This window comes from Astatotilapia calliptera, chromosome 14 (genome assembly GCF_964374335.1).
Source record: "Astatotilapia calliptera chromosome 14, fAstCal68.1, whole genome shotgun sequence".
NCBI lineage: Eukaryota > Metazoa > Chordata > Actinopteri > Cichliformes > Cichlidae > Astatotilapia > Astatotilapia calliptera.
Window position 1 is genome coordinate 36,300,854 of NC_137435.1, and position 14,485 is coordinate 36,315,338.

The 14,485-nt window shown below is 39.7% G+C and overlaps 1 protein-coding gene across 1 annotated transcript in view; it reads left to right on the forward strand.

Annotated features, from left to right (window-relative positions):
- Positions 1–14,485, forward strand: part of fat3a (FAT atypical cadherin 3a) — a 170,098-nt gene that overhangs the window by 73,420 nt on the left and 82,193 nt on the right. The window contains exons 5-7 of the mRNA XM_026192655.2: positions 2,475–2,789; positions 3,719–3,929; positions 11,038–11,177. Of these exons, the coding sequence (XP_026048440.2) occupies positions 2,475–2,789; positions 3,719–3,929; positions 11,038–11,177 (666 nt within the window). The remainder of the gene's footprint in view (positions 1–2,474; positions 2,790–3,718; positions 3,930–11,037; positions 11,178–14,485) is intronic.

Here is a 14,485-nt window from a genome sequence, read left to right on the forward strand (position 1 = left end):
CAGAGCAATTGCCATACCATGACAGGGCTCTAGACCAAATTTTGACGGACACACCGTCAGGGCTCACCGATTCTGATGTGTTTACGCAGTGTTTACGTCTTTTTGCGTTGATTCTGAGCTGGAGGTTTTGTCTCTCTCCAACCAAAATTCACCGAGCGAGCAGCAAAAGAAGCAGCAAACTACGCTTCATATTTGATAAATGTCGTAATGGAATCACTGCTGTTTTGCCTCCACCACGATAAAAATCACACTTCATGCACAGCTCTCTCTCTCTCTGTACTTCAAGAACAGTTTCCCGTCTCAAATCTCTGTTTTCTGCATTATTCATTCGCTTATTACCCACCAGTCTACCGTGCGCCTAACTTTTTAAAGTTAGGCGTACCGGTGCGCCCATGGCAAAAAGTTAGTCTAGAGCCCTGCATGATAATATGCCACACCCTATGATGCTTTCCAGTACAGCCTGATAGAACTGAAACATTATTTTCTGATTATGTCAAGTGAAGTCAATTTTTTTTCTCTTTTTCAAACACCTTTAGTCTGTGTTAAAAACAAACTAACTAACAAACAAACAAAAAACAAAACGAGAACACATTGTGGTCATTGCAACTGAAGAGATAATCAAGTTGAATCCCAAGATAAATTTAGGATTTGATATGATTGATTTCTTCATTATGGATAAACAGTGGGTTGTGGTCTCCTACTGCTTGGGGGTCCAGCACCATCTCCTTAATAGACTCGATGGTTATCTTCACTTTGTGATGTTACGTCCAGTAAGGGTATCAGAATTAGACTATTGAATTGTATGTGCTTTCTTTCACTGACATCCAGTTGTTGACTATTAGCCTATTTCAAAATGTATTGCATTGAGTTAAAATACAAATACAAATACCTTTGTTTGAGGACAATTTTCCCTAACTGGAGCTCCTTAAATTTTAATTGAAATGCTACCCATAATAATGAGTGTGCCTTGGTTTGAGTAATGCTTTGTCCTGTAGTCCATATCAGCTCTTTGGTCTGCAATACCAGATTATTCACTGAGCACTATCCTGATAGCTACTGTGTCTCATCTATTAATGCTGACTGATATTCTCCTGAGATAAGCCCAAGAACAGTTGTGTCATCAGCAAATTTAATAATGCTAGATAAATGTGAAGGTGTACAGTGTACAAAGGAGAGCACAACCTCTAAGAACTCCAGTCTTCAATGTAATGGAAGGAAGGAAGTATGGGGGGCAGGCGAGGAAGGTGGAGGAAATTTGACATATTGAGTCAAAAAGTCCTTGATGCAGGTGTGGATGGTTGGGACAAAGCCAGTGTGTTTTCTGACTAAAATATTTGGGATGATGGTAATAAAGACAGTTCTAAAGTCAACAAAGAGCATCCTCTAGTTCTGTCAGTGGTCCAAATGGCTGAAAATGGAGTTGCTATGGCGATAACATCTTCAGTAGACTGTTTAGCGCTATTTCTGTTCTGCTAGATCGCACCTGCTCTGCGTAGTCACCTGCACAAAGTGCAGTATAGTGAGTCAGGATGTTTGATTAGAAGCCAAGAACAAAATATTTGGGTTGTTCTTTTTAAATACTTCAAACTATGTAATAGTGACTGCATATCAGATATTTTGTCCCAACAATGCTTTATCTATCCAACCTCTTCTAAATTTCACTCTGGCAGTCACTTAATTTTAAAACTAACTATTGGTCTCAATAAGCTGCACTTTCTAATTGTGAGGGACCAAGCAGCCAAGGCATAGAGGACACAGGCAAAAAAAAATGTCTTCAAAAAGGGTTTTCTTTATTTTAACCCTCAAAAAGTTCAAAAATGACAAAATTCAAAAACATAATTAGAAGGCCCATAAAAGAGGTCAACCGAATATAACTCTACAAAAAGTAATTTCCAGAAACTTAAACAAAGTGGACACAACTTAACTCACAAACTGACCTAATTACAAAGACACATGAAAGTAGCTTTTATAGTGGTTTGACCAAACCATTTTCACACAATAGGGGGGAAAACCAAAACACTTTAATATTAACTAAGCACAGAATAACCTAACTAAACCTAAAATAACCCTGTTCCTGATAACCACATGGTCTGTCCTGCTGAGCAGGCATTTTGTTCTCAGAGTCCTCAGCCACACCTTTTTCCCAGACCAGGAAACAGCCACCACCCAAAACCAGGTAACTCAAAGAAAGAGAAACATAATTAATATAACAAAACATTTTTAGAAAAACCACACAATGCTACTATGTGCGCGCCTGATAATATCAGTTAGGTTTAACCAAATGATTAATGAATTATATTAATGAAGAAAACTGCAAAACAAACAAATAAAGTGAACAAATGGACTAATTTACTAATTAATGTTTGGGGGACAATCTCTACTAGAACAGCATGGTTGCTTATGTGTCATGAAAGATCAAGTTTGTGATTAGGAACACTGTATATATTTTTGAACAAGCCTTTCTGCCCATACAGGTGTTGGTGTCAGATGGTGGCCCTAATCCCAAGCAAAGTACTGTTTGGGTGATAGTTCAAGTCCTGGATGAAAACGACAACAAGCCCATATTTCCTGAGAAGGTGTATCAAGTCAAACTTCCAGAGAGGGAGCGTAGAAAGAAGGGAGAACCAATCTATCGGGTGTTTGCCTATGACCGCGATGATGGGCCAAACTGTGACCTCTCCTACAGCATTGTGGATGGCAATGAGGATGGGAAGTTCTTCATCGACCCCAAGACAGCAGTGGTATCTTCACGCAAGGCCTTCAGTGCAGGGAGCTACGACATCCTGACTGTATGAATTTTTTAAAAATTTGTTAAACATGTCTGCTCTGTGAGTTCAAGAACATTTAAGTTGTATTTTCTAAACTCCAAATCATAAATTAATCGCTTAATCTTTGTTGTGAAGGACTTGTTTGAGGCAGGTCTGTCCATTTCTACAATCAGGAGAACATATTCTCTGAATCTAGGGAATGTGTGTAAAAGATTCATTGTGTATTTACTTTTGTTTTTCTTGATGATCTTGATTTTAGGAAATGCTCTTTAAAAATATTTCTTCATCATTAAGGTTGCCTGAACAGCACTCAAAATAACAGAGTTTGGTGCTTATTTAATTGATGCACACTGATTTTAGTTTTGTTATCTGGCTTCTGACAAAAGAATAGCATTCTTCAAAAATGCTGATTGAAGAATGGGATGCCATCTCACAGCAGTGTGTGACCAAGCTGGTGACCAGCATGAGAATAAGGTGCCAGGCTCTTGTGGCTGTGTGTGGTTTTTCCACATGCTACTGAGTCCCCATTTAATCTAATAAAGAATGCCAAACAAGAGTCAATAACAGAATAAGCTGTTTGGAAGTTTTTCAAGGGCACAACCCATTTACTCAACTCTGCTCCTAAACCCTCAAATGCATTTTCCTTACAAATGTGGCAAGGTTTCCGATGCCTGTTTATTGTGACCATGGCAAGAAGTGTTGTTACAACAAAGAAATAATCAACCAGCATACCAAAACAAATAAGGAAATCTAAGTTTTCAACTTGTGGAAGGTCTGTATTTGATGCCAGCTAAAAACCGAAAACACAGCAAACACGTTAACGTTTAAAGTGATGAATACTGTGGACTTCAAGAATGGCGTGATATAGTTGTGGGGTATATTGTATCATAGCATATGGAAATATTTCAGTCTGCAAAAGACCCTTTGCCTTTCTTTTCCTCTATGTTCAGATCAAAGCAACAGACAATGGACGTCCTCAGAAATCCTCCACAGCGCGACTGCACATTGAGTGGATCCGCCGACCGCCAGCTCTCACTCTACCGCTGATTTTTGATGAACCATTCTACAATTTCACTGTGATGGAGAATGACAGGGTGGCTGAGATTGTGGGTGTGGTATCTATGCAGCAGAGCTCCACCCCTTTGTGGTTTGACATCACAGGTAAAATGCCCCTGTAATGGAGTATGCTTCGTAAACCACTTGAGGGTTTTGTTGTGTAAGGAAGGGTGTGCTCAGGTTTGATGCATGTTGTGTTGGTATAAATTAGGTACAGCTCAGACACAGTGGTCTGCATGGTATGTTCTCCCCATCCCAGTTACCATAGTGACAGCTTCTCAGATCCCAGTTCAAGTAATCTGTTGGTAGTCTAATATGGATTAAAATCAGGATGAAACTTAAATTAGATACATTTGTTTATTTTTCTCTCTTTGTTTTAAAAAAAAAGGATTGTTTCATTGAAGTATTCACAGCTATATTTACTAAGCAGGGCAATTTAATATTATGCTGCTATCACAAAACAAATGTCAACTAGAGGGGAGTGATCAACTAAAACTGTGTTAATTAATAAACATAGTTTAGCCAAGTTCATTGCAGTAACAACCCACATTGTATCAGAAGCAGCACAAATTACCAGATCAAAAACAATTAGACTTTAGAGAGTGAGTAATGTATTTAAAACAAACAAACAAAAAAAGACCGTATTTGTACTCTGACAGGTCTCTAGCTGTGATGTATTGTTGGCTCCAATCAGCCCAAAATATATAGATAAATGCGACAGGGGACGACAGACATTCCCACAATACACTTTTTGTCTTTCTAGTCAGTGTACATTAACCTGGAGATACCTTCTGACTTGTGCTTCTGGCTCTCCTTAGCTCTGCCTCTCTTTGTATTTTTTCTCTGTTTTCTGTCCATGTCACTCTCACTTCAAACACATTTTTCTCACTTCATTTGTGTGTAATGATGGTTTCTCATAATCTGAAACTTGAAAAATGTGTTTTAGTTATTTAGGAAACAATATGAAGAAGGTAAACATTTTATTTAATTTTTTTTTTAAAAAGGAAAAAAAGGATAAAACATAGAATATTTAGCATTACAGCAGCACAGGTAAGTCAACTGAAAGACCATGTAGTGTGTGTAATCATGGGTATATGTGATCATCACTTGTAAATTTGGCAAAAGACACAGACCAGGAATCCCAGCTGATGATGCAATAAAAAACAACTGCACTTTCATGTTATTTCCAATGTACAGGGTGAGCCATTTATATGGATACACTGTAATAAAATGGGAATGGTTGGTGATATTAAAGTCCTGTTTGTGGCACATTAGTATATGTGAGGGGGCAAACTCCTCAAGATGGGTGGTGACCATGGTGGCCATTTAGAAGTCGGCCATCTTGGATACAACTTTTGTTTTTTCAATAGGAAGAGAGCCATGTGACACATCAAACATAAGTTTGATGTGTCACATTACCAATAATGGTAATGTCACAAGAAAAACAATGGTGTGCTTGGTTTCAACATAACTTTATTCTTTCATGAGTTATTTATAAGTTTCTCTTTGTTCACAGCCATTGACATGTTGAAGAGGTTAACACGTGAGGAGCGGATCGAAATTGTGTTGATATCTGGTGAACGCAGTAACCGGGTCATTGCAGCAGATTTCAGAGCAAACTGTCACTAATGAAACATCAGTGGCTGTCCTAGCTTCATTCAGCAAGAGCCTACAGTGTAACACTCGCCGCATGTCACTGGAGAGTGGCATTAATCAAACATCCCTTCGGCAGATATTAGCTACTCACAAATGGCACCCTTACAAACTCCAGCTACTGCAGCATCTCAACGAGGATGACCCAGATCGGTGCAAAGAATTTGCAGAATGGGCAAAACAAAAATTGGAACAGGGCCCTCAGTTCACGCAGAAGATTTTGTTCAGTGATGAGGCAAACTTTTATGTGAATGGTGAAGTTAACAAACAAAACCACCGCTATTGGTCTGACACTAACCCACATTGGATGGATCCCTCCAAGACTGTTGGAACAACAAAAGTGATGGTTTGGTGTGGTATATGGGGTACAACGATAGTGGGTCCATTCTTCATCAATAAACTCAATGAATTTTTCCAGCAAGAAAAACTCACATTATGGGTGCCAGGTCCGAGCATTCCTAGATGAACAGTTTCCTGGAAAGTGGATTGGTCGTTATGGGCCAGTTGAATGGCCCCCAGGGTCTCCCGATCTGACCCCCTTAGACTTTTATCTTTGGGGTCATCTGAAGACAAATGTCTATGGTGTGAAGATACGAGATGTGCAGCACCTGAAACTACGGATACTGGATGCCTGTGCTGGCATTTCTCCTGCGGTGTTGCTATCAGTGTGTGAAGAGTGGGAGAAGAGGGTTGCATTGACAATCCAACACAATGGGCAGCACATTGAACACATTTTATAAGTGGTCAGAAACTTGTAAATAACTCATGAAAGAATAAAGTTATGTTGAAAACAAGCACGCCATTGTTTTTCTTGTGACATTAGCAATTTGTGTCACATGGCCCTCTTCCTATTGAAAAAAGCAAAAGTTGTATCCAAGATGGCTGACTTCTAAATGGCCACCATGGTCACCACCCATCTTGAGGAGTTTGCCCCTCACATATACTAATGTGCCACAAACAGGACTTTAATATCACCAACCATTCCCATTTTATTACAGTGTATCCATATAAATGGCCCACCCTGTACATTATTTTAACTTCAATAACTTCAAGCAAAAAAGCATTTTCTGATGGATAAACTACACGCATAAAATATAAAATTTTGCCCCAAGTGATCATCCAGTAAACCTTTCAGCCTTTCTAAATACATGTTAATATCAGAATGGGTTAAAAACCTTACAATTTGCTCTGTAACCTTTTTCAGACTGATAGATGTCAATAGCTTTGTTTCTCAACTGTTTCTTCAGATAGTGGTATGATGTGTTGCTACTTGAGACCTTAACGTACATCACTTTGTTGGACAGGTTCTTTTTCATTTCTGTGCTTGATTCATCAGTAATCAGACCTGAGTGTGTCTAATGAAACTAAACTCAGTGTGGCACAGGAATGACGGACCTGACCACATAGTTTGCTCTTTTTAGCACTTTTTATTCAGTTGCTGCTTTTCGGCTACACCCCACACAACAACCACAACCTCAGGTCCCAGCAAGTCTTTTGCAGGGGAGGCATGATGAACTGATGGAGCTCCGGTGTGTCAGCCTCCCCTGCAGCCATACCATAACACCATGCCCCGCCACACTGGTTAATGATAGTTAATTCATGATTTAACAAGGGAGGCAATTACTTTTGCACACAGAGCTAGGTAGGTTTGGGTGCCATATAATGTCATTATGGATTAATAAAGTATTCTAATTCTGATGGCCCGTAATAAATGCAATCATCATTTAGTGACAAATATGCAAAAGAATAAGGAATCAGGATAAAGGCAAATACTTTTGCACAGCACTGTATAAACCCAGATAGTTCTTCTCCTTTCTTTTGTCCTTCCCCTGGAGGCTCTCTGACCTTTCTGTCTCACCTCATCTTTCCTGTCTCTTCTCAATGCTTCATGCCCATAAGGTCCCAGGTCTTTCCGTGAGATGTTCTATATTCTGCAGAGCACTTGTGGCAGGAACTGTTCCTCAGAAGGTATCTCCCTTCCACTACTGCTATTTTCTGCCTTCTCAGCACCCTATTTTCATTATTTTTCTGTCATTCTTTATTTTACTGTTTTTGCACCAATGATGCACCCCTCTGCTTGTTATCTGTGCTTGTGGTGCCTGTGCTATAACTGATTAGTTGGATGTGGCTGGTTTTTCGAATGTGCGCATGTGTGTATGTGTCTCTCTCTGTGTATGTGTGAGGCAGAGAGAGAGAGATGGATGGACTGTTGTAGCCAAGATTAGTTGAAGGGATGCAGGTTTAGTAAAACAATACAAAAAGGGGAAAAAAAAGGGAAACATTTTTTTTGTCCAACCTTATAAACAGTACATTTGCATAATGACTGAAACTAGCTCACTGAAGGAGCAATGGACTGGAAGCGCAGTTCCTTGATCTTTAATATGCAAATTCTCATGACAGTTGATGAACAACTACTGACCAAAGCCCATTGATCAAAGACCACTGATCAATGGACATGAGTACAATTCACAGAAAGTTGGGGAAATGGCTGCAATTACAGCATTGTAAAAATGGTGAAAAATCTACCCTCAGGCCCCCTCCACATTTCAGAGATGGTCTTTCCCTTTTCACGTAAATGCCCCCCTTGACTCCCTGCTCAAACCAGCGTTCCTCCTTGTCCAGGATGTGTACATCCTCATCATTGAAAGAGTGTCCACTGGCCTGTAGGTGCAAATGGTGTGCGGAGTCCTGGCCTGACGAGGAAGCTCTTCTCTGTTGTGCCATCTGCTTCACTAGAGGTTTTTTGGTTTCGCCGATGTATAAATCATTGCAATCCTCCTGGCACTTAACAACGTACACTATATTACTCTGTTTGTGTCAGGGGACCCAATCCTTAGGGTAGACCAATTTTTGGCGCAGTGTTTTTTGGGGTTTAAAAATCACAGAGGTGCTGTGTTTAGAAAAAATGCGTTTCAGCTGTTCTGATACTCCTGACACGTACGAGATCACTACAGGTTTTTCGTGTTGGCAGCAGTTGTCCTTCTCTCTTGGATTGGCTGGAGCTTTCTTTAGGTGACTTCCTAGCTTTGACAAATGTCCAGCTGTCCAGTAGTTGTTGATCAGTGGTCATGAGAATTTGCATCAAGGAACTGACCTCCCAGCCCATTGTTGCGTGGGCTAGTTTCAGTCATTATGCAATGTACTTTTTATAAGGTTGGGGAAACCAGCAGTCAGTTCAGACTGAAGAAGTCACTTGGATGAGTGACGAAATATTTTTCCCACTGAAAATGCTACGTCCAGATAAACAGAATCAGCCTATTGGGGTTTACTTACCTGGATGATTGAGAGAGCATCAAGACATCTTCAATGCACCACAATGGTAGCCTGATATCAGACAGAATTGTCACATAATATTAAACAGAGGCTGTCAACTCAGCTGTATAGAGTGGGGAATCATAATGAAGCAGTTAATTTTAAATTGTAGATTTAAGCTGTTCTTCATATTTTGGGCCACCAGATGCCACAAAAGAGGACTGTGGTGAAAAGCTTTGAGTAATGATCCCTTTTTTCAATATAGGCTCCAATGCTCCAGAAAGCTTCATTGGGCCATTAATACTAACTTGGGTGAACTAAAGGTGAGCCATTTATAATGGCCGGTGGCAAAGTACACATAGGTGAAGCATAATGTTCCAAATAAAACAAAAAGCAGCAGATGGCTGCCCCTCCTTGAGGCTGGCTCTGCTGGGGGTTTCTTCCTGTTAAAAGGGAGTCTTTCCTTCCCACTCTCACCAAAGTGCTTGTCCATAGGGATATTCTGATTGTATTATATAACTGTATTAATGTAATGTATTTTCCTTGCCATATAAAGCACCTTGAGGTATCTGTTGTTGTGATTTGGCATTCTATAAATTGAATTAATTTGATAAATAAACAATAACAACAAAAAACTAGAAAACTAGAATGATACTTCTCCCCCCCCCCCCCCCCCCCACACACACACACACACACACACACACACACACACACACACACACACACAGATTCAGCTACTCTGTCCCATTTGTTTCTTTGTTATACCTGCATCTCTCCATTCCTTTTTTCCCCCACTGGTCTTTTGCTTAGCCTCTTGATACCTACATTCACCCATTCACCACCGGCTTGCTATTGTTCTTACTTTACTTTTTTTTTTTACTCTATTTTTCATTCTCATTTAACCCCTTCCTGGGGTAAAAGAGACAATATGCAACAAGCAAACAAAGCTGAGGGTTATTCAATACACATCATAATTATTAAAAATAAGAATAAAATAAATACATCTGTCAGCAAATTATGAGCATTTAATATAATATTAATTAATACTGTTCACCTTTCTCTACATGTTCACTGTCAGTCCATCCCCTTCATCTTTTTCTCTCTTTTGATTGCACTTTGATTGTTATTTGTGTCATTTCTTATATTTTAATCTGGCGGTTTGCAGAATGGAGGGATGGCCTGAGGGCTAGCAAACCTTCCTTAGAATCCAGCTACTCTGCAAGTCTTTTTGCCACCAAGGCAACAAAATGTGACAGCAGTGCCACTGCCATCTCCCTCACTCTCCCCAGACTGAGTGAGATCTTCCTTTTGATGTAACATCAATAATTTTAATTACGCTATTTATCTCTTTGTGGTAAAATAGTTAAATAGTTTAAAGGAGACTAGATAACTCTTCCTCTAACACTTCATTCTTGATGAAAGGTGGAGCAGGATGGTGACAAAATAGGATTAACCAGAGAGAGAACAGGAGTGAGGGTGTCTTTAATCACTCCACCGCTGTCAACAACTTGATACAATTTGTGCTGTCCAGAAACATCGCCACTGCATTAGTCATTTGGGAGATTGATTCCATACCTCCATACCCAACCAACTCACCCACAGGCGCGTTATAATCCCCCACTGAGCAGCTGACAGCTAGAACCAGCTTCATGGCATGATTGCTAGTCAGCTGCCCCCATTTCCCAACACCCTAGTCCACCAACTTCACAAAGCAAACAAAAACTAGGAAAAATAGCCAAAAACAAAAATAGATGAGAAATTTTTGCAATAACACACTCAAACTGCAGCACACTCTAAGCAAAAGGGAGGGGTACTACCAGCATGGAAAGTGTTTTTGCTTGTTGCTTTACTGTGTTACTGTGATTCTTGCTTCATATTGGCATTTTATAGCATATGCTGTATATTATATATTATTATATGTAATCTGTGGTGTATAGGAGTTTGTGATGTGTGTTTGTGTGTGATGGAAGAGCTTAAACCTGTCAGCAGCCATCCTTTCCTCCTTTGCACTATCACAAACTCTTAGGCAATGGTCTCTAGTCATGTTCTCTGCCCTTATCCCAACACTGCACTGGTTAATTTACTGATTAGGATTGTACAAAAAAAACCCAAAAAACAATTCATGCATTTCAGGACTCAGTAACGCATACGCATGTTTTACATGACTGGAACCCACTGATCCACAAAATAAAATTGTGTGGTTTTTGTGTTTATTCACATATTCATCATAACTCGTGTGCATTCAAAGTAGGTATGAGCTGCATTTTTTGGCCATCCTTTCTTGCTTGACATTTGTGCTGTGGTGCAGGTGGGAACAGTGACAGTGTGTTTGATGTAGCGAAGACTGTGGGCACCATCATCATTGCCAAACCTCTTGATGCTGAACAGTGCTCCTTCTACAACATGACAGTGCAGGCTACAGATGGCACCAACACTGCATATACCCAGGTACCACTTTTCCTTTATTTCAGCGTTGCCTACAGTTTGGTACATTTCAACTGATTTTGTAGCACAGTCTTGTGTCAAAACGTGGAAAAAATTTCAAAATGTGGACTTTATTGCCTTTTAAAATTGGAAAATATTCACCAGATAGGAATTGGTACATATGACCAGATAGATAAAAATCATGTTTAGGGACATGAAAATATTTCAGCTAAATTATTTACATGTAAATTCATGGAACAGAAAGATTGTGTGATACATTGGGGTGGCTGCAGCTCAGGAGGTAGAGCAGGACTGTAAATGTGTATGAATGTTAGATAGAAAAAAAAAAAAAAGTTAGATAGCATTTAGGTAGAAAAAGCAGAGAAAAAAGTGCTTGTATTAATGGGTATGAATGAAAGAAACATGTTTTATAAAGTGCTTGGAATGCTCCAGTAGAGTAGAAAAATGCTATATAAGAACCAACCCATTTACCAGAAATGTCCAGTAATGCAAACCAGTAAGTTGGAGGTTGTGATTATGTCACCAGTTTCCACTCCCATCATGTTTGTAATGACAAGAAGTGTAAGTTGTAAGAACTTTATTTTACCATTCCACTGGGTTTACAGAGGATAGGAATGAAAAGAACAATTAGTGTTTCTATTCAGACTATTCAGACTGGTCCCCTTATTTAGAAATACCTTCCATAATAATTCTGACATTTGGATTACAATAGATTCCTTAGGCAGGGTGGTAGACAAACGTGGAGTCCTGGGCCTGTGTATCCTCTGTAATACATTCGTTTTTGGGGATGTGGAACATCACGTCACTGGTGGGGAAGGAATCTGAGCAAGTGCAGGACATGGAGTGCTACCGAATAAATATACCTCAGTGTATAGTAAGGGTTCTGGAACCATACTCCTGGAGAATGGCTGGACTGTAATCATTTTCTGGAGTGGCCTGTGGTGAGAGTAGCTGGGTGGGTGTGAGGACACTCACAAGTCCCTGGCTAAAGACCACCACCACATTACCTCTGTCCATGCCCAGAACAATAGTTCAGAATTCCCAGCCTTCTTTGAGTCTTTAGTTAGTCTGTCTGGGGAATTCATAGTTCTCCCAAGAGATTTTTTCACTCATGTGTGCAAATATGGAGCTGGAAAGGTGTGCTTGGGAGGAATAGCCTGATAAACCAGTGTTGTGTTTGTTTGTTTTTTATTGGACTTCCGTCATAGGTATGGGTTGGCCATAAAAAACACCATGTTTGAATCTAAAGTGGTGTACTTGGTATCATAGCACCTTATGCCAAATTTCAGTGATCTGTTTTTTTTAAAATATATATTATCTGATCTGAGGTCATTTGTTTTGGACATTTGGATAAGGAGAAAGAGCTGTCAACTCATGACTATCTAGTGATGAATTGGGTCAGTAGGCTAGGAAGAATGCCAGATATACCTGGAAAACAGACTAGGAATATCTGGTGGAGGCCCGGGTACTTAAGCTCATAGAGTAAATGGTAAGTATTTGTGGACAAATCAGCATCTTCCATGCAAACAACAGGTAACTGCAACCATTTCCTATTGACCAAACCAATCCCAAGGAGGTTCTTGGTGCAACACCCCTTCAGACCACAACCAAAGAATCTGGTCTGAATGCTTTGTTGTGTCAAACACATTTGCTTTCCCAAGAGGAGCACCATAGACTCTCTGTAGGCTTCTCTTGCTAATAAACAGTTTGTACCTTTAAGACCAATTGTCTGTATGCTCAACTCGGTCACCTATAACATCTCAAGGTTTTTAGTTTTGATCCTCAACCCATTGGTAGGCAGCTCTAAACACCACATCCAGAACACCTTGGATTTTGTTGAGAAGGGTGAGCGATGTCATCATGGAGGCAGATGAAACAATGGTCTCGTATGATGTTACATCTCTCTTCACTTGTCTTCCAGTCACTAAAGCAGTAGAAGTAGTTTTTAAGAGATTACAGGATGACCCCAACCTAAGGAACAGGACCACACTTAGCACCAACCAAGTGTGTTTGCTTTAGGAACTTTGTCTTCATTCCATATATTTCACATACAACGGTCAGTACTACAGGCAGAAACAAGGGTCAGAATCAGAATACTTTAATTATACCCGAGGAAATTATGTGGGTTACAGTTGCTCCAAGACAATAACAATAACAGACTGAACAAATTAAATAATACAATATCTTACAACTAGAGCTGGGCGATAGAACGATAACGATATGTATCGCGATATAACTTTTACTCGATAGAGAAATTAAGCTATCGCGATAGACCTCGCCGCTCTTGTCCTCTTAAAAAAAAAAAAAAAAAAAAAAAAAAAGGTCTGCCGATCCAAATTAAGTAGCGCAGAGCCGAACCAATCACAGCCGCAGCGTCACGTCGCGTGACTTGTTACGTACAGCACAAATGCCAAGCCGCACGTGTGTTTGTTTGGGAAGCAGCCAGCGGGTAATGGAGCCAGCGCATAATGGCGGAAATGAGTGTGCCGACTAGAAAAATCAACCGAGCGTGACCGAAGAGAAAACAGATGATGGTTCCAATGCCGGAGAGATTGTCGAACGGAAGAGCCATATAAGTTCCGTAGTGTGAAGGTATTTCGGCTATTTCAAGTCTGACAAAAAACAGAGTAGCGTGCACTGTAAATTGTGCCGAAAGCAAGTCTGGAAATACAGTAAACTGGTGCATGCGTCACACTGTGTGCCACGTTATTGTTTCGGAGAAATGAATTTCTACAATACTGTTACTGTTAATTCTACTCTCTGCAGTGTTTAAATGCTTACATATACACACAGTTACTCTCCCTCCACACATACAACTCGGTAAAACGGAAACGGAAAATCTCCGTTTTCAAAAATACCTGTGTACGTGTGGACGTAGCCTCAGTCTCTGACTGGAAGCGCTAATTCGTCATTCGGCTTTTGTCAGACTAAAGTAACTGTTAAAACTGTTTGAAAAGCTAAGCTATACAACAAGGAGAGATTGAGAATTTCCTTTTAGTTCTCAGTTTATTTGATATTGACAAAAGTTAGTCAGTTTTGTCTGTTCTTCTGTAAAACAAACTAAGATTTATTTTTAGAATTAATATTTTGTTTCTAAGTGGAATTGACAATTTAGTCTGTTTCGTTTGTTCTATTTTGAAACTTAAACGCTTTAGCGGCTGCCTTTTGTGTAGTTTGCAATATTTGCCTTTATTTATCTGAAAAGGTCTCATGTTCCTTAAGTACATCTACCCTGTTGAACTTATTATGGGAAATAAATATTTAAATAAAAACAAGCTGCTGATTATTTCACATTTTACTTGTGAGCAACG